Here is a 17,807-nt window from a genome sequence, read left to right on the forward strand (position 1 = left end):
TCCCATGGGACGATTTGCCTGCAACCAGCGACCCTCCGCGCAGCCGTCCGCCCTTAGTCCGCCCTTCGCCTACCCACCTCGCCAGTTTCGCCACCTCAAATCACCACCAACTACCGCTGTTACAGGAAGGTGGCTTGCTGTGACGGGCACAGACCTGGCAGAGACTGGTGGCTTGGATCATGGCATCACCGCTGGCTGAGACTATTGACTGAGTTTTGAGACTCTGGCTTACATTCAGCTAGTTGACACCAACTAACACGCCCAGTGACCAACCGCCATCCAGAATCTTTTGCCGACTCAGCAACCCGCGGTTGCGGCATTTCAGTAGCAGTCGGTGCACTCGTTCGTTCGCAATTCCAGCACTCAGACATCAGGCACCAAGCTCCCTCTATTCGGTCTGAGCCATTACCGCCTCGTTCTCTGGATCGTCTTGCAGCTGCAATGATCCCGTCGGCCCCTGCGCGCAGGAAGCTGCGATAGTCCCTGCAGTGCACCTGCGCTCTATGGGCAGGTGACTGAATGTCGACGTCTACACCTCCAAATGGCCGAGCTGCCAACGACGATGTCGGAGGGTCAGAGCACCTGGATCCCAATCACCTGTCTCTGCCTACCTTTCACTCCGTCCGCGAATCTTCCAACGAACGAGACGGTCGAGGCTCAAGGACCGAGTCGACTGCTTCAGGTTCTGCGAGCCGTCGAAGTCGAAGTCGCAACCCCGACCTGCCATCTTCCCGATTACTAGAGCGTCTTTCCTTTGGAGGAAGCAATGCTCGAAGCGACGGGGACCCTAAGAGCAAAGAGAAGGAGAAGGAGAGGGAGAAAGAGAAGGAAAAGGCAAAGGAAAACGACGCTCCGCGGCACAATGTCTCTCGACGTTCTGGTGGCTTTCTTCTCGAGCCCGTCTCAAATTCCAAGCGAGTGTCTCGCGCATCGCCGGTTCCTCCCACTCGGAAAGATCCTGAAGGGAAACGGAATAGCGGCGACTCTGAATTGACGCTGGTAAAGAGAAGGCACAGAACAAACGGCCACGCCAGCTCGTCGTTCAAAAGTTCTCCATTGGCGGGCGAGGTCAAACAGGATCCCATCATATACAACTATCCCAGCTCGGATCAACTTGTTCCTGGTACTGATGTTCGACGGTCCCTCTCATCCTCGCACAATGGCTCCCAATTTACAGGCATTCCCGCATCAGCCTCGCGTAATGTCGAAGTGCAAAGAACGCCCGTTGCCATGGTCGGTTTTGACAATGATCCAGCGCAGATAGTCAATATGGCTCTGAGCCTAAGTGAAGGTCGACGACGCCTCGCTTCAGGAAGGAGGTATGTCTCGACCGAGCAGGGCGAACGTCGCGTCGTTTCCGCTGCATCAACCTCAAATCCGAACAACACCGTCCGGAGACGAAGCATCGCACCCTTCCTGGCGACCAACCGTCAGTCATCTCAGGGTGGCTCTCCCAAAAGGCACACTTCTAGCAAACACCGGGACTCGAACACGCCGGCGACGCCGGTGTCCGTTGATGTATCCGTCACTGAAGTTGTCCCCAATCTCGACATCGATCCTGATTTCGTGGACCAAATCTCGCCGGCCACTGCAGCCCGTGTTGAGAAAGCAAAGGTGTATTTTGAACTCGCCCACGAGCATCGGCGTCTTCTCCCACATCTACCTCCAATACGAAAACCAGGTACTCAACTTGGATTTACTGGACCAGAAGCGATGCAAAAGGCGTACAATCCTTTGCAATACGTCCGAAACCGTAAGCTCCGCATTTGGGAAAAGACACCGATCAACAGCGAGGCCGAGGGATGGCATGATGTCCAGAAGGTCAGAGCCTGGGTTGACGCAGTGGTTTCGAGCCACCCAGACACGCAGCATGATTCCTTGGAATGTGTCCGGTTACCTCCGCTGGACCTCCGGAGTGCGGATACTGATCGTGAAGATACGGACGACTCGCCGGATGAGCCAAAGAGTACAGTCCTGCCTCGCGTTTTGGACCAACTTCATCCCAAGCCCACTCGCCCGCGATCTGACTGGGTCACTCATCCAGGCGACTTGATAGCCGATGCATATTGGTTGGAGCAAGGCATGAACAAAACGAAAATCCAAGACCGAGACAACAATTTGATCTACCCGCCAAATACTCATTTCACATTCTCGGGCTGGCGCAACCAAACACCTGTCAATATCCCAACTAGATTGCAGCAGTCTTCTCCACCTCTGGAGCCTCAAGAAGATTCTTTCCAAGAGACGCCTTCATCCGCTCTGCCCGAGCTGCCGACTTTTAAGTCAGCTCATCATGCGCACAAGAGTGGGCGCCATGGCCGCCGCAGAGACATCATCAGAGACTCTGTTCACGGCAAGAGCGGCAGCAGCTCCAGGGAACGTTCCCGAATACGCAAGAAGCTGTTTCAGGACAGTAGCGATTCAGACTATTCGGCGTCGATGTCTTCCGATGATGCGGGCATTGAACGCGGCCGAAATCGACTTCGGCGGAAGAGGCACGAAACTCCGGTCAATAATGGTGCGGAGAAAGGGAGTCATTCGCAGTCGAAGCAGACATCGCAAGCATTTGGGCACGGTCACGGTGACTCTAGTCAAGGGTCCTCTGCCCCAACGTCGAAAAGAACCTCAATGGATCATACTGGGCTCAACAAACTCTTCCGAGTGGACAGTCTCAAGAAAGCCTCGCCCTTGACTCGGTCACGGAACAGACAGGATTCCTCGCGGCCTCGATCCGTACAGGTCCCCATCCGGTCAAGCCTCGAGCACGAACACCAACCTCGCGCATCTACAGAATACGATACTACTACAGCCCCGAACTCCCCTAACGGAGTTGAATGGCCGAGTATCGCCATCAACCTCTCCCCGCCTCCGAGTAGACCAAGTTCGCCATCCAAGAATCCGATATCTACCATCTTGCATCCCTTCCACCGCAAACCTCACAAGGGTCAGGGCCAAACCAGCACAACTGACTTTGCGCATGTTCCACCAGTGCAATCAGTCCACGAACATGAATTGGAAAAGCATGTTGACAGTCCCGATTCCCGTGGTCAAAGCCCCATGACCAGGGGCCTCAGTTCGCTGTCCAAAAACCAGACACACTCGACAGAGCCAGACGACATGACCCCGCAATCGTCCATTGAACACAGACACAGTACGGCGAGCAAAGTCAGCACGCGGTCAACTACCCATGCAGGAAGCGATCATTCGAGGATTCGCGCTATATTCAAAGGAGGTCGCATTGCTGAAATCGTCGGGAATGAAGTTTCCCGAGTTGGGGACTTTATCTGGAAACGCGACCTCCCGATCATATACAGACACAGAGGCTCTGCTTCCGAAGGCAGTATTCGTTCTTATGATGGGTCGGATTCAGAAATAGAGCAGCACCATCGTCATCATCATCACCAGCACCAACAACAACAACACCAACAACAACAAAACGGCACGATTCTCAAAACACCTCCGCCCCTTGCACGCTCAAGATCATCCACCATCTCAAGTACTAAAAGCGACCATGTCTCCCCTGTTGCCACGAAGACAACCAACACAGGTAATGATCGGCCTAGATACAACAATCCCAATCTACCCAGCTTCACCTCCCCTTTCCAAAAAGATCGCGAACGTCAAGAGAAACAGCAAGGATACCTGGCCCCAGATGATGCGGCGACACGGGGTGATTCTGCTGACCACATCTCTCGGCTCGCCGCCCAGCGTCGCTCGGCCTCACATTCGCCACGACTCGCTGCCCTACCCAGGCTTGATACCGGGGCGCCCACTACGCCAAACGAAGTGAGCCGACAGAAAAGTTACGGCTTCGGCGCAGCTCTGGACCTCAGCAGATCGCGAGATGCATCCGACCAACTGAACTCTGTCATCGGTCCGGTGACTGGGCTGAGCGGTCTCCGCCCTTCCAGATCTGCCGGCGATCTTTCGAAGATGGGAGGATCCGATCTAGGTCAAGAAGACGGCGAACCTGCAGACGTGACGTGGCGCGATATTGAACGTGCCCAGGTTCTCCTATATACCTCAACCGTCAAAGCTCGGGAGATTGGACGTCGGGCTGAGGACTCGGGTGAAGAACTGCCACCATTCCTTCTCGAAAGCCTCACGCCCGAGAACAAAGCCTTGCATTCTGCGAAACCCCTACGTGTCAAGAAACGAGAACGACATATTGTGGCAGCACAAAATATCATGAAGACGCTGGAAGGCCACTCCTTTACCTTCAATAAGAAATTACACTCATTTACCACATCGCTCATACCCGCTCTGCACAGCCAACTCCAGATCCTCGAGGATCAGGTAGAGAACAACATGACTCCGCAGGTTCGAATAACGGCTGATTCAGCGGGCGAACTGAGCATGAAGCTTTCCACCACTAGTACGCTTGCCGTCAAAGAACTCAATGACTCGATCGAAGTCGCTTTTCGCAGGAAGCGGAGGGGTCCCATCAGGTTGTTCCGCAAGCTGTGGTTTGCAGGCATTGAGTGGACCGTTGTCGGGCTACTGTGGCTCATCTGGGCTGTTGTTTCCGTGGTCAGGTTCACTCTAGGAACGGGCAGGTGCGTGGTCAAGGGCGTAAGATGGTTGTTTTGGATCGATTGATCCACCTCAATCTTGCAGACCAGCCAAATCGAGCTGCGCAGCCACCGCCCTTTGTGAAGAACATGGGTTTGAGGAAGAATCTGGGTATGCTGATTAACTGGCAAGACGTCCGAGACGGGGGACGTAAAAAGCTCTTTGTGGGTCGTGTTGTTGGATCATGCTTATATTCGAAACCAGCGAGGCGTTCCGGCACCGATTGCAACCTGTTTGTCGTCATGGCATCGCGCGATCGTTTTTGCTGCTTTTGAGATCACACGTTGGAGAGTCATGAATCACGAACACCCCATCAATGGCCTGCCCTGTTGGACACCGGGGACATACGCCATCTTTGTGGCTGTTACACGATACGTATACTTTTATTTTGTATAGCTTTGTAATCGACGGAATTGAGGGAAGCCAAAAAGACCCATGATGAGCATTTCATCCAGTAGTTTTAGTATTCAGACTTTACATTACAGCAGAGACCTTCCAGCGAACCTATGCCAATCCCCGCTGGCTTTCGCGAGCCTCATCAACATCCGGTGAGAAGCAGAAGATGCGCGCGTATGGTGCGCATAAACGAAGACGAGAAGCAGGGCACTGCACTCAAGTCCCACGATCCGGGCAGTCTTGGTGGAACCCTATCCATGGCAAGTTGCAAACGGCTTACTCTTCAGCTTCAACCGGCCTGCTTCTTGAATCAACTACTTCCGCAAGGAGGTACAGATAGTATAGATTCTATACTGGTGTCTATTGTAGAGGATGATCGCCCCGTCGAAAAGCAAGAGTCCCTCCGGAAGGCGAGGCACTCTGGAAAACATTCTGCGCACTATCGTCGTCGACGACGACGACGACGGAGGAAACACAAGTAACGGGCCATTGCATGATGTTGTGGCTGCGAAATACATATGTATACACAAACCCGCCTCCTCCTCACCCTTTTTCGGTTCCTGCCGCTCTACCTTTCCTTGGTCTTTCCCATCCGCTGTCCCTATTGCTGTCTCCCGCGTCTATCATCCTGACAAGGACCGTCAATCAATCATCCCACCCTCAGGCACTGCAACCGGGCTTCCGTCTCGATGACGTCCAACGCCTGTCTGACCTCGAGCACCTTCCTCACGTCTCCCAACCAATCCCTGCTTAACACCTTCGCCCAGCCTGTCAGAGAGTTCATTTCCCTTGCGGCGCCATCGAGATCTCCTTCTTCCAACATTGTCTCCGTCCGGGTAAGGATGCTCTCCACGTCGTTGCCTTCGGGTTGTCCGTGCTTCTTGAAGAGCACGTTCGACAGGACTAATGAGGCGGCATGCGACGCGATCCCCGCGTTCTCGGGGAGGAGTGATGCTTTCCTTACTTCGTGCGCGACACGGCGGAAGCGGTCGATCAATTGTGGCTGTGAAGGTATGCCCTTTTGGTACGAGGAGGGGTTGATGGATGCGATGGCTGCATCGACAATGGGGTCTCCGTCAGCGCAGAGTTTGAGAGCGGCCAGTTCCCGTACGAACGCGCGAGGTTTCGCATCTGAGGCGGCGCTTGCATCAAGCGCAGAACGGACGGCGTCCACGGCCACTTGCAACTTCTGGGTTGCAAGGTTGGAGTCGATCACGCCGTTCCAGTTCGATGTGAGTTCTGTCAGGTTGTCGATGTTGGTGCTGAGATCAGATAGCTTGCTTAATCTTCCTTGTCGTTCAGACTCCACCAGATCCTTAATCTGCGCCACGAAGTCGCGCTTCAGCTGGATTGCTTGCTCGGCGAGCTCGTTCTTAAGTCTCTGTTCCGCTAGCTCGGTGCTCCGTTGAACTTCGGTCTTCACCTTCTCCTCATATAGCTGCGAGAGACGGGCTCGCTCAGTCTCGAATTCCTCGCGGTAGCGCGCGTCATCCTCTGCCTGGGCGGTCTCGATCCTCTTCAGGAGTTGCTTGGCTCCTTCGTCAAACTCGCTATGTGCTTGCGCAATTCGCTCCTCAGCCGCCTTGCGTTCTGCTTCACGTAGCGTGGTGATCTTGCTGGCGACCTCTTCGAGTGATTCCTTTGCCTTGGTCATGGGAGCGGAGTATTTGTTGGCAGCATCCGCGGAATCAGAGTTGACGACAGTAATAAGGTCATTGACGATTTTGACCAGTTCTTGTACTACGGGTTCTTCGGCGTTAGGCACCGTGACTGGGGAGATATGTGTGACTGGTGGAATAGCAGGTGGTCGTGAATCAGCCGTTGATGAGCTTGAAGACGCTGCCGAAGCTGTCTCGGCGGCGCTGGACTTAGCAGAAGTATCTTGCGCTGCTGATGGTGGAGACGCGGCCTCTGTTGGTTTCCCATCTTGTTTTGCTGCTGCGCTCCTCTTTGCAGTGTCAACCGAGACACTTCTTTCTTTTGCTGTAGCGCCGTGCGGATCTTGTTTGGCATCGGTAGCTTCCTTTGGTGTCACCGTTTGGTTTGCATCCAAAGCACTCATGTGCTTGCCCTTTTGTGTGACATCGCTTCCCTTTTGTTCCGGTTCCTCGACGGGTCGCCATGAGAGGCCAGATTTCTGGGGAATCGTGGTGACCTTGGTGTCTTCCGGCCTTGCGTCCTGTCTAGGAGTCCTTGTGACATTATGTCTTGCATGCGGGAATCTCTTCTGGAACGACCTCTCCTCGAAGTATAGGACTGCATCCTCGCCAAAGGGGATGTATTCCGTGAAAAAATCATGGAAATTATCATTCCTCAATGCGTAGAAGACAGCTCCACCGTAAGACATGGCACTCAAAGCAAGCAGGTAGAGTAGCAGGCGAAATCGGGAGAACCTCTTCCGGGGTGTTGGTGGCTTCTGAGGAGGTGGCGACGGCGGCGGCGGAGGAGGTTCGGCTGGACTGACTGATGACGGAGTCGTAGGAGGAGCTGTCTGCGTCTTTCCCGGGCTTGGAGGAGCGAGCGGGACATTCTGAGGGGGAATAGTCGAGTTCGAAGAAGGTGAAGCTGGTGTGGCAGATGTTTGAGGAGCTGGACTTCCAGGCCCTCCCGGCCCCAAGGGGACTTCTGTCTTGACCGGAACAGCGCCAGATTGACTACCTGGCAAAAACGCCGGATCCGAACTCAAGATCGAGTCTTTTCTGTCTGCAAATGCCCTCCTCTGGAAACTGAAGTCAGTCGCGCGAGCTCCTCACAATTGACCTCGAAGACTTCCAGACACATACCTGAGACAAAGCAGCGTGGGCAAGTAATTGCCGGCGCACAGAGGCGCCAACAGGCCTCGCTAAACGCAGCATTGTAAACTGCGCCGCCCGGTCCGGGCCCTTTTCAAAACGAGTGTAGAATACAAAGTTGGTGATTGAATCTGTTGAAGTTTTATTGCGAAGCTCCAATTGATCTCCGAAGCTCGGGTGCCGCCGCTTTTGTGATGGAGACCGGGGCGAGGCACGTGACCTTCCTCGACTTCAATCCCCTTGGTGGCAGCCTTGGGTGGCTAGTATTTGATGTTTGATAGACGACTGGATTCTTTCTGATACCTCTACCTCCTACTTTTTGAGTTTTGTATTCTAGGACCTCAACGCCGCGCTAATGGGCACAACAATCGTAAGCTACGAGGGTAGATCTGGATCTCTGGTCTCATCTTTTTCCGGCCTTTTCCAGCTTCCTCCGCTTCCTTCGCAATTTCTCGGCCTCTTCATCCCGCTTGTTGTTGGAGTGTTGCATCTTCTCGTACAGCTTGCGCTTCTTGTTACTCATCATCATCTTTTGACGTCCAATCTCCTCCTCTTTTCGAGATCGTTCTGTCTGCCGGGCCTTGATGGACTTGGCCTTGTGGTCTGCTCCGTTCGAGTTCGACTTGATAGGTCGTCCAGCTGCTTCTGCCTCAAGTTCTTTCTGGTGTTGAGCGTCCTCGTCCAAGTCAGACTCCTCTGAGACATCATCGTCGAAGCCGGCGAAATCGTCCGCCTCGTCGTCAACTTGCTCTTCCGATTCGTCATCCGAGGGCGCGATATCCATGCCATTTGCATCTATTTCATCGTCGTCATAGTCATTGTCATCGTCCTCTTCCTCCGTTTCTGCTTCCCAGGCAGTGAGCTGAGCGGTCTCTTCTCGTGATTCTTCATCGTCGCTTTCTCCAGCAGTAGCAGCATCAGCCTCGCCTTCACGCTCCTGCTCTTCTAACGTCAACCTTGGATCATATTGGCCGCTGACGGGCTTGACCCATGGGCTTAAGTGGGGGGGCAGCGTCTCTCCGGGAGCATATAGGTCAGTCCGCAACAATTTGCCCTCGTTTACACAATCCCAGATCCATTGTGGCTGGATATATATCCTTCCAGGCATGATATGCCCGGGTTTGACGGCCTGAAGACTTTGATCTTTGGAGCCTTCTTGGCCCCCGATGGAGGTAAATGGTTGCGCCGGCGCGGGTCTGTCCGCAATTTGATGCGTGATTCTGGGGTCTCTTTCATCATGGGTGAAAGCACCTTCTCCCAGAACGGCATCCCATCCCACTCGTTTGCAGCCAAATGCTCTGAGTAAGAACTCAATGGGGTGACGAGGGGCTTCGCGGGATATGAAAAAGGTGAAGTCCGAGAACAAATGTGCTGCTTCGTCGCCAGTCATGTCAGGCTGCGGTAAGGTATCGCCTTCTGGTGCGGCGGGAGTGAAAGTGTCAATCGCATCAGTGTGTGCTTGCTCCTCCGCAGGCTCGTCCTGCTTGATGTCTTCCTGAGCCGGGGCTTCTTGGACAATCTTGTCTATTTGAGCCTGAACTGCCTCTGTATTCTCATTTTGTGCATGACCGTCATTCAAAGTTTTCTGTTCGTCTTGTTGGCCAATTGCTCCACCAATCCCACGCCCCTCGAGAGTGAACGCAGCTAACTCTGCTCCTCGCTCGTCAGACACCACATCGAATTTGGGCGGGTACACGAGGCCGATTGAAGTATAGAGCCTGTAGTTGACGAAGCCCAGAAGTGTGCAGTAGAATTCCACGAAGGTGCCCATGATCCTGTAATCCACATCTTGTGTTACCTGCTGAACAAATTTGTAAGGGACCAACCACATTATATCCTGCCCCTGAATTGTCGCCTGGTAGTAGATGCCTTTGATTGACAAGAAGGACTTTCGTAAGGAATTTGTGGCAATCAGGTAATGTTCGAACTCGTGGCAGAGGCGTTGACAGCGCGAAATCACCTTGGCAGGCACTTCGGTGGTCGAGGGAAGGTTTGCGAACAAAGACAGCAACGACAGTGCATCGTCCAGGTCCCGTAGGGCATCAACAAATGTTGGGTATCGTTCTCGCACAATGTGATCCAACTTTATCTTGGGCATGCCATGCTTCTCCAGCCGGACCGCATCTTGCACTTCATTGCGACCTAGCGACCTCGCAATCTTCTTCTCGAGGGCCTTTTGTTCACGAAACTTGGCCAGCAACGGTTCGTGTAGGAGGTATTGGATGTCTTTGGTATAGTAGAATGTGGTCGAGTGAGTGGCAGACTTGCTGGCTTTTTTGATATTTCGTGGTTCGCGAGGGTAGATGCCCTTGAAAATGCAGAGCCGTCGAAAATCGGGGAGGGATATCTGCAGCCTGCGGACAGCTTGCGTTCGAGTAAGGTAGTTCTTCGCCTGGCCGGACTGGCCCTTTTTCTTCTGCTTCGCCATCTCGGAATCACGCAAGAAGGGCAATTGGTGTTGGCGTGGGTGCAGAGCGCAGAGATTGAGAGACAGGAAAAAAGTTGAAGATGTGGAGAGACCAAGTGCCGGGGTTTTGCCGAGATCCACATCCTCGCCTGCGGCCAGTTGGTAACTTTGCATCAGCCTCGACCTCCTTTTCCTAACATCTTTCGACAAACCAACAAGAATATCGAGCCAAAACACCAACAACCAATAAACCAATGTGGTCGACAAGATTGAGCGCGTTATAACAACAATGGCAATATCGCTGGACCGCAAGACGGTCGCGATATATGCCGGTGCGATTGTGCTACGTCTGGTCATTTTTCTCGCCTTTCCCGATGTCCCCGAATTCCTGACCGCGAGAGTGGAGATATCGACGCCGATATCGAGCTTCCAAAGACTTCAAGAAGGCCTCTTTCTCTATCAGCACGGCTTGTCACCTTACGATGGCGGTGTCTTCCACCAAGCACCGCTGTTACTGGTCATCTTCGAGATGCTGCCGCCCACGCTGGTCTTCGTCGGGCTGGATGTCCTGAATGCAGCATCCTTACAAGTCATCGCGGACAAACTACGCATCCCGACTTCCCGCTTCCACCAACTGGATGGGTCCCTGATCGCTGCGGCTTATCTCTTCAATCCCTTTACCATCTTGTCATGTCTTGGCAGGAGCACCAGCATCTTTACCAATGCCGCCATTATCCAAGCAGTCTTGAATGCTCAGTCAGGAAATGCCATCCGGGCCATGTTTGCGCTTGCAATTGGTACCTATCTGTCAATGTATCCGGCTTTGCTTCTTCCACCCACGCTGCTCATGATCCACAAGAGCAATCAGTCCGCGTCTCTTGCTCCTTCAATCCTTTCCTATGCCGCAGGTCTCGCTGCTCTCCTGGTCACGACGCCCGTCTTGACCAGCGGGTTTTCGGACTTCCTGGCCTCGTGCTACGGCGTCCAGATAACGGTTCCCGACTTAACACCGAATGTTGGACTGTGGTGGTACTTTTTCATCGAGATATTCGACTCCTTCCGGGATTTTTTCATTGGCGTCTTTTGGTTGCACTTGGTAGGATATGTAGGAGGCATGACTCTCCGACTTCAGAGCCAGCCTCTTTTCGTCATCACCAGTCTGTTGGGCTTGTTTGCCATTTTCAAACCATATCCTAGCATTGCAGACGTCTCGTTGTATCTTGGATTTCTGCCAATGTACCAACATGTGCTTCCATGTGAGTGTCTCTCCGTAAGTCCGACACGTGGCACTGACAATTGCAGTAACTCGATACACCTTCATAGCTGCATCAGTGCTGCTTTATTCGACCCTGCTAGGACCTGCATTCCACCATTTGTGGATTTACGCCGGGTCGGGCAATGCCAACTTTTTCTATGCCATCACGCTGGTTTGGAGTTTGGGCTTGACCATTCTTGTTGGAGACACCTTGTTTGCGGTCATGCGCGATGAATGGGAGATGGAGAGACCCGAGATGAAGGGCAAAAGCGTACGCCAGATATAAAAAGGGCCCTCAATGGGATTGATTATCTTTTCACTTGCTTCGAGAGAATGATGTGACCCGGTTCTTTGACAGTGCCGTTTCTCAACTTACGTGGAGCGGGAGAGAAATCGTCTTCTTCATAACCCAGTCGCGTATACCAGGTGACAGCTCGACTGTTTGCCCTGAAGACAGTCAACATGACTTTGGTGATTCCGACGTTGTAGCCAATGAGCTCGGCGACGGTCATGAGCTTTTTGCCCAGTCCCTTCCCCTGCCACTCGGGCGTAAAATGAATCTCGTAAATATAGAGGACCTCGTAACCATCCTCATAGGTGATCATGAAAGAGACGAAGCCGGCAAGATGAGAGTTCCCGTCAAAGAGAATGATATATTTCATGTCCGGTGACTTCATCTCCCGCCTCTTCTTGGACGTTGACCATTTTATCTCCGAGTTTTGATAGTCCTGAGCACTGGTCTGCTCGATCAACTTAAGGCATGCATCCAACCATCGACTAGGCAGGTTTGCAGCATCCACCTGGAGTCTTGACAACTCCACCTCAGGGTGACCAACCCCCAATTCGGTCAACGATTCCCGTGGTGCATACTTTGCAAAGAAGTCGTCCGCTGACAGAGCATTCACTGTTTCGACAAGTTTCCTCTCCGCAATTGCCCGACGTTGCGACTTGTTCTTCAAACTCTGCGGCTCCTGGGGTTGAGGATCTGCCATCTTGAGGGTGGCCCGTAGCGTTGATTTGTAAACAGCCCTGTCTGGCTGCAGTTGGTGGTCAAGGCGCGGTCTCCGGGAAAATATCGTAGCGCCAGCAGGCTGCTCGGTGCGCCGTAGTTGATGTCGAGGCTCCGTGATAAAGCAGCGGCGGGGACTGCTGCAGTGGCTCTATAATGCGCCGTACCAATGCGATGACATCACGCACTTCTCCGCGATGCACACATTTTAACCTTGTCAAGCTTCAATTCGCATGAAGTAATTGTGATATACAGACTCGAGCCAGTCAAACACCCTTCAACTCCTGCCTGAAGCGGATCCCCTCTTCAGATTTTAAGATTCTCAATGCGACTACGCTCACCCTATTGGTCATGACTTAATTGAGGAGGTCAAGACATATTGCACGACGAATACTAGGCAAAATCTCCTCCCACCCCCGCTGAAGCGCCGCCCTTCTTCCTCTCACAATGGCCTCCTTATATATACGCACCCTCCTGTCCTCTTCTCGCCCTCGTCTGGCCTCATCCTTGAGAAGAGCAGCCCATCCCTCGTATCGAATAGTATCCGTCGCCAATATGCATTCCGCTCCCAAACTCAAGGACCCATCTCTCCTCATCTCCCAAGCCTATATCAACGGCGAATTCGTCGACGCCGCCTCCTCAGAGACCTTTGATGTCGTCGATCCTGGCTCGGGCAAGAAGATCGGGTCATGTGCCGAGCTTAACACAGAGGACACCAACAAGGCCATCGCCGCAGCATCAGATGCATTTGCTTCCTTTCGCAAGACTCTCCCTCGGGAGAGAGCGACAATGCTAAGAAAGTGGTATGACTTGATGATGGAAAATGCTGATGATCTGGCCACACTGATAACCTGGGAGAATGGGAAGCCGTTCAATGACGCCAAGGGCGAAGTGGTCTACGCGGCCAACTTTTTCCAATGGTTCTCGGAAGAAGCGCCTCGAATATATGGAGATACCATTGGAGCCACCGTTCCAGGCAACCGAATAATGACATGGAAACAGCCCGTCGGTGTCTGCGGCCTGATCACGCCTTGGAACTTCCCGGCCGCCATGATTACACGAAAGATCGGCCCAGCCATCGCGGCAGGGTGTACCGTAGTGGCCAAGTCTCCTGGGGAGACCCCCTATACAGCCAATGCCATTGCCGAATTGTCCCGCCGAGCGGGTGTCCCTCCGGGTGTTGTGAACGTCGTCACAGCTATGAAGAACACGGCCGAAGTCGGGTTGGTCATCACCACCGATCCACGTGTTAAAAAGGTCTCCTTCACGGGATCGACGAACGTGGGGAAACTTCTCATGAAGCAGTCGTCCTCGACGTTGAAGAAGCTGTCGTTCGAACTCGGCGGCAATGCCCCCTTTATCGTCTTCGACGACGTGCCCGACCTGGACGCCGCAGTGGCAGGAGCAATCGCGTGTAAGTTCCGGTCCTCGGGCCAGACATGCGTGTGCGCGAACCGGATCTACGTGCAAGAGGGCATCTACGACGCCTTTGCCCAGAAGTTCACCGAAAAGGTCAAGAACTTCAAGGTCGGGTACGGCTTCGACGACGGCGTGACCCACGGCCCGGTCATCCACGACCGCGCCGTCGCCAAGGTGGAATCGCACGTGCAGGACGCGACGAAGAAGGGCGGCAAGATTCTCTGCGGAGGGAAGAAATTGCCCGACCTGGGATCCAACTTTTATGCCCCGACGGTCATCGCCGGCGCGACCAACGACATGGCCTTGGCCCACGAAGAGACGTTTGGCCCCGTGGCCGGGTTGTTCCCCTTCAAGACGGAGAAGGAGGTTGTCGCGCTGGCCAATGACACCGACGTGGGCTTGGCGGGCTACTTCTACTCCCGTGACATTGGACGCATTTACCGCGTGGCCGAGGCGTTGGAGGTGGGCATGATCGGCGTCAACACCGGGTTGATCTCGGATGGCGCCTCTCCCTTCGGTGGTGTGAAACAGAGCGGATTCGGAAGGGAAGGCAGCAAATACGGCGTTGACGAGTATGTTGTCATCAAGAGTGTGACTGTCGGTGGAATCAGCAACGACTTACAGGGTTGAAAGAAAGGGAGAGGTGAATGCGATGTGTACACGCACCGATTGCTGAGCATGAATAAGAGGGGCGCGAGACGTTGATACCTTGGTGCTGTGCCGCATACCCAAAATGCGCCGCATACGGCTTGTACAACAGCAAAAAGGAGCGGGCAAGTCGGAAAATGTGTCGGGAGGGTTTCCTGTACGCCATGCAAAAGACGAAAGTGTCAATGTAAGAAGGTCTCGGTCGAACAGGTGCAACGATGGGCAATATGTATTATTGCAGGCTCTCCATCTGTCTCGCTCCCCTGCGTCGGATTTCATTGAAATTGTCCACTGTCTCTCCCATCTTTTTGTCATCTGGGCATTCATATGTCCCTGGTCACTCGGCAGCTCCCTCCTAGAAGTCACAGCCTCGGCTTTGAGCAAGATGTAGTGTTTGATGCCCAGCTACGTAGTATGTCCGCACGTCAAGCAAACAGCCAAGTCGATCTGTTTTCAACCCCAGCTCCCTTGTAGGAACCAGCTCGTACTCCGCAGCCTTGATTGATATGTGAACACGATTGCACGGGCCGGTGACCGGGCGAATTTTGTTGCTGGTCGCTGGCACGTTCAAACCTCCTCATTTTATTGGTAGCCCCTCCCTTCAGGCGATTCCTCAGCCATAGCGTTCCTTCGCCATCGCTCGGGCAGTGCCGGCCAGCTCATCTGTTTCCTCGAGTTGCTTGGTCACCTTCGACAGGAGATCCTCGCACGTTTCTCCGTAAGCTGGATAGACCTTGAACAACCTCTGATTGTCTTTTGAGGGCTGGATCGCTTCGAGGTCCGATTCGATGGCCTCGATCTCGAGTTCTAACGACGCTTTGATCCTGGCCCTTGCGCCATTGATAACATCCTGAAACTCTTCCAAAAGGTGCGTCCTGAAAGCCTCGACAAAATCCTCACTGCCAACACGTTTTTGCACGGTAGAGTGGCGCGTCTTATTCGAGCCAAGACCTATCCATTTGTCAGCTTTCAGTAGTCATGTAGAAGCCCACCCGGGGGGGGGGGAGAATAGAAAAGTATACCTGTAACTCTACTGGCTTCCCGATATGTTTCGAGCATGCAGTCCACAATGTAAGAGTCCTGGTGCGTTCCAATTGCGTGGCTCCTCATGGCCCCAACTCCCTTGAGATAGAACTTTCTCTCGGCTTCAATGGTACTCTTTAGGACGTCGACCCTCGCGGCAAGGGAATTTTGGAAATTGACGGGGGCTCGGAGTGCAGAGCATTGGCTTGCATAACCCTGGAAGACCGTGATGATGTTCCCGATTTCGGTGAGTAGTGGATCAGTCTCGACTTCAAAATGGTGCCAGCTCTGACCCATGACCGCATCGTCGAAACACTGCAATAGCTCGTTGTTCCAGTTTCTGGGACCCAATGCGCCTCCCGTATAGTTTCCGTCATGCCTCACACACGAGGCTACTGACCCAGCTTTCCATTTTTCCCATCCTTGAGCGACTTTGAGGCAAGCTGCTCGAATCGATTCTGAGGCAGCTTTCAACGGCGTATTGAAACATCTTTCGAAGACTCCGAGCATCTCATCGGCCCAGGGTCCGACTTTGTTAAGACACATTCTCAGCTCACTCGCGTCGGGAAGCGGCGGGCGATTTTCAAGTTCGAGGTCAATCCTGCAGGACTCCACCCACGTAGCATAAGAGCTGACAAGCGCTGGAATCTTTTTAGCTAAGAAAAGATCACTTGCCTTGAATAGAGACTCGGCCGGAAGATCTCTGAGATGTTGTCGGAGAGCAGGAATGCCGCTCAATTCTCGCTCTTCGTCCCCCGTGGCGTTCCAGTACATGACGTTGTCAACACAGAACACTTTGAGTATCCCGCCCTTCACGTATGAACCATACTTTTTGAGCAGATCTTTTTGTACCTTCTCATTTCGAGTAGTGATGAGAAGCGTCGTCAGTCGGCGCTGGGCATGCTGCTTAACTTTCTCATCTGCCCCTTTGGCCTTTTGCACCTCAGCCTTGGCATACAGGAGCTTGGAGGTATTGACCAGCTTTTCTAAGCTTCGATTTCTGTCCAAGTCTGCAGCAGATTTTGTGCATATAATGGTGATATTGACGGTTGTAGCTTTCTGCGCTTCGGCCCTGGCTCGGATGTGTTCCAAATTCTGCTGAAGAAGGGGATTATCAGTTGCCCTTGAAATCTCGACCACGAGGCAAACTTCGTCACAGTTTGACTGGGCTTTTCTTGCCGCCCTGATCCTTGCCAGGTTAGTGTCATTAAAACCCGGCAGGTCGATCAACGTGAGCCCGTTTTCGAGTATGGGGCTATCGGAGAAGATGGAGAAACTTATCACCAGAGGCCAGAGACCACGGTCATGGAGTAGTGATTGGTGGTCATCGCACTCATCTGCATCTTGTGCTTCCTCCACCCATATGCCGTCCGGTGTCATATTGTCTGGAAACTCCAACCGGCTGCACAATTCCATCAAGTAATTCTTGGCTTTAGTCATGCTGCCGTTATTGTCGTCATAGTTGAGGCGGTCCATGTCGAAGTCGTCCATTCCTCCGAAGGTTGTTTCAAAGATGTCCCGTGCCGCCTTGGTATCCTCGAAGATCTTCGGGTCGTTCTCTTCAGAGTCTGTTTTGTCGGCCGATGAAATGCGCCATAGGTCACGGAGCAGATCGCCGACGTATTTTCCCAACTCATGTTCGACCATTAACCTGCAGCACAAGGTGAACGGAGCTCCTTGGTCCGCCTGACGAAATCGATATTCAGCCGCAAAAGGGGTCACGGCAGAACCACATGAACCAGTCTTCGCAAGGCCATCGTTGTCAAAAAGAGAATTAATCGTGCTGCTCTTCCCGGCCCCGGAATTCCCGATGAATCCAACGAGTCTTTCCACTGGTCGCTGATAGGCTGCGAGGCGTTCTGCTTCTTGGATCAAGCGTTGCGGAGGATCTCTTGGAGAGGCTTCCAAGATCGGAACAATCATTTTGGCAATATTAGAGCTTTGAGCTACAGCCATCTCGAACGACGGCTCACGATAAGGAGGATATTGAAGTTGCGTTGGTGGTATGACTGCAGACTCTGAAGCGGGTGCTTCGGCTGGCGGCGACAACATTATGCCTTTGGGTTATGAAGACTTGAGCTTGGTTGAGTGCAAAGAGTCTTAAGATAGAGGTCGATACATGAGAGGCTGAGAGGGGGAGAAGATTCTAATATAAACCGAAAGACAATCGAGTCAGCAGAGTACCGGGACTGTTGGATGAGATAAGTTTTGACTAACCTCAGACCGGTGAATCTGAGCTCACACTTCGTAGCAGCAGCTGATCTTGCAGCGACAATGCAGGTCAAA

The 17,807-nt window shown here is 53.1% G+C and overlaps 7 protein-coding genes across 7 annotated transcripts; 3 read left to right on the forward strand and 4 right to left on the reverse strand.

The window, feature by feature from the left end:
- Nucleotides 1-112: 112 nt before the first annotated feature.
- Nucleotides 113-5,043, forward strand: PV07_09616 (uncharacterized protein). Its single transcript, XM_016396889.1, has one exon. The coding sequence runs from the start codon at nucleotides 520-522 to the stop codon at nucleotides 4,597-4,599; it is 4,080 nt and encodes a 1,359-aa protein (XP_016246745.1). The 5' UTR covers nucleotides 113-519; the 3' UTR covers nucleotides 4,600-5,043.
- A 221-nt stretch (nucleotides 5,044-5,264) lies between these two features.
- Nucleotides 5,265-7,903, reverse strand: PV07_09617 (uncharacterized protein). Its single transcript, XM_016396890.1, has 2 exons — nucleotides 7,752-7,903; nucleotides 5,265-7,687 (listed from the first exon to the last, which is right to left on the reverse strand). Exons 1-2 carry the CDS (start codon nucleotides 7,821-7,823, stop codon nucleotides 5,618-5,620), a joined length of 2,142 nt encoding a protein of 713 aa, XP_016246746.1. The 5' UTR covers nucleotides 7,824-7,903; the 3' UTR covers nucleotides 5,265-5,617.
- A 126-nt stretch (nucleotides 7,904-8,029) lies between these two features.
- On the reverse strand, nucleotides 8,030-10,229 carry PV07_09618 (uncharacterized protein). The gene has a single exon (XM_016396891.1). The coding sequence runs from the start codon at nucleotides 10,186-10,188 to the stop codon at nucleotides 8,164-8,166; it is 2,025 nt and encodes a 674-aa protein (XP_016246747.1). The 5' UTR covers nucleotides 10,189-10,229; the 3' UTR covers nucleotides 8,030-8,163.
- Nucleotides 10,230-10,360: 131 nt separating this feature from the next.
- Nucleotides 10,361-11,904, forward strand: PV07_09619 (uncharacterized protein). The gene is made up of 2 exons (XM_016396892.1): nucleotides 10,361-11,423; nucleotides 11,470-11,904. The coding sequence occupies exons 1-2, from the start codon at nucleotides 10,457-10,459 to the stop codon at nucleotides 11,706-11,708; spliced, it is 1,206 nt and encodes a 401-aa protein (XP_016246748.1). The 5' UTR covers nucleotides 10,361-10,456; the 3' UTR covers nucleotides 11,709-11,904.
- On the reverse strand, nucleotides 11,502-12,440 carry PV07_09620 (uncharacterized protein). The gene has a single exon (XM_016396893.1). The coding sequence runs from the start codon at nucleotides 12,412-12,414 to the stop codon at nucleotides 11,731-11,733; it is 684 nt and encodes a 227-aa protein (XP_016246749.1). The 5' UTR covers nucleotides 12,415-12,440; the 3' UTR covers nucleotides 11,502-11,730.
- Nucleotides 12,441-12,658: 218 nt separating this feature from the next.
- PV07_09621 (uncharacterized protein) lies at nucleotides 12,659-14,956 on the forward strand. The gene has a single exon (XM_016396894.1). The coding sequence runs from the start codon at nucleotides 12,879-12,881 to the stop codon at nucleotides 14,478-14,480; it is 1,602 nt and encodes a 533-aa protein (XP_016246750.1). The 5' UTR covers nucleotides 12,659-12,878; the 3' UTR covers nucleotides 14,481-14,956.
- A 155-nt stretch (nucleotides 14,957-15,111) lies between these two features.
- On the reverse strand, nucleotides 15,112-17,573 carry PV07_09622 (uncharacterized protein; the record flags this gene model as incomplete). Its single annotated transcript, XM_016396895.1, has 2 exons — nucleotides 15,112-15,449; nucleotides 15,521-17,573. The coding sequence occupies 2 exons, from the start codon at nucleotides 17,571-17,573 to the stop codon at nucleotides 15,112-15,114; spliced, it is 2,391 nt and encodes a 796-aa protein (XP_016246751.1).
- Between the last annotated feature and the right edge of the window lie 234 nt (nucleotides 17,574-17,807).

This window comes from Cladophialophora immunda (genome assembly GCF_000835495.1).
Source record: "Cladophialophora immunda strain CBS 83496 unplaced genomic scaffold supercont1.5, whole genome shotgun sequence".
Taxonomy (NCBI): domain Eukaryota; kingdom Fungi; phylum Ascomycota; class Eurotiomycetes; order Chaetothyriales; family Herpotrichiellaceae; genus Cladophialophora; species Cladophialophora immunda.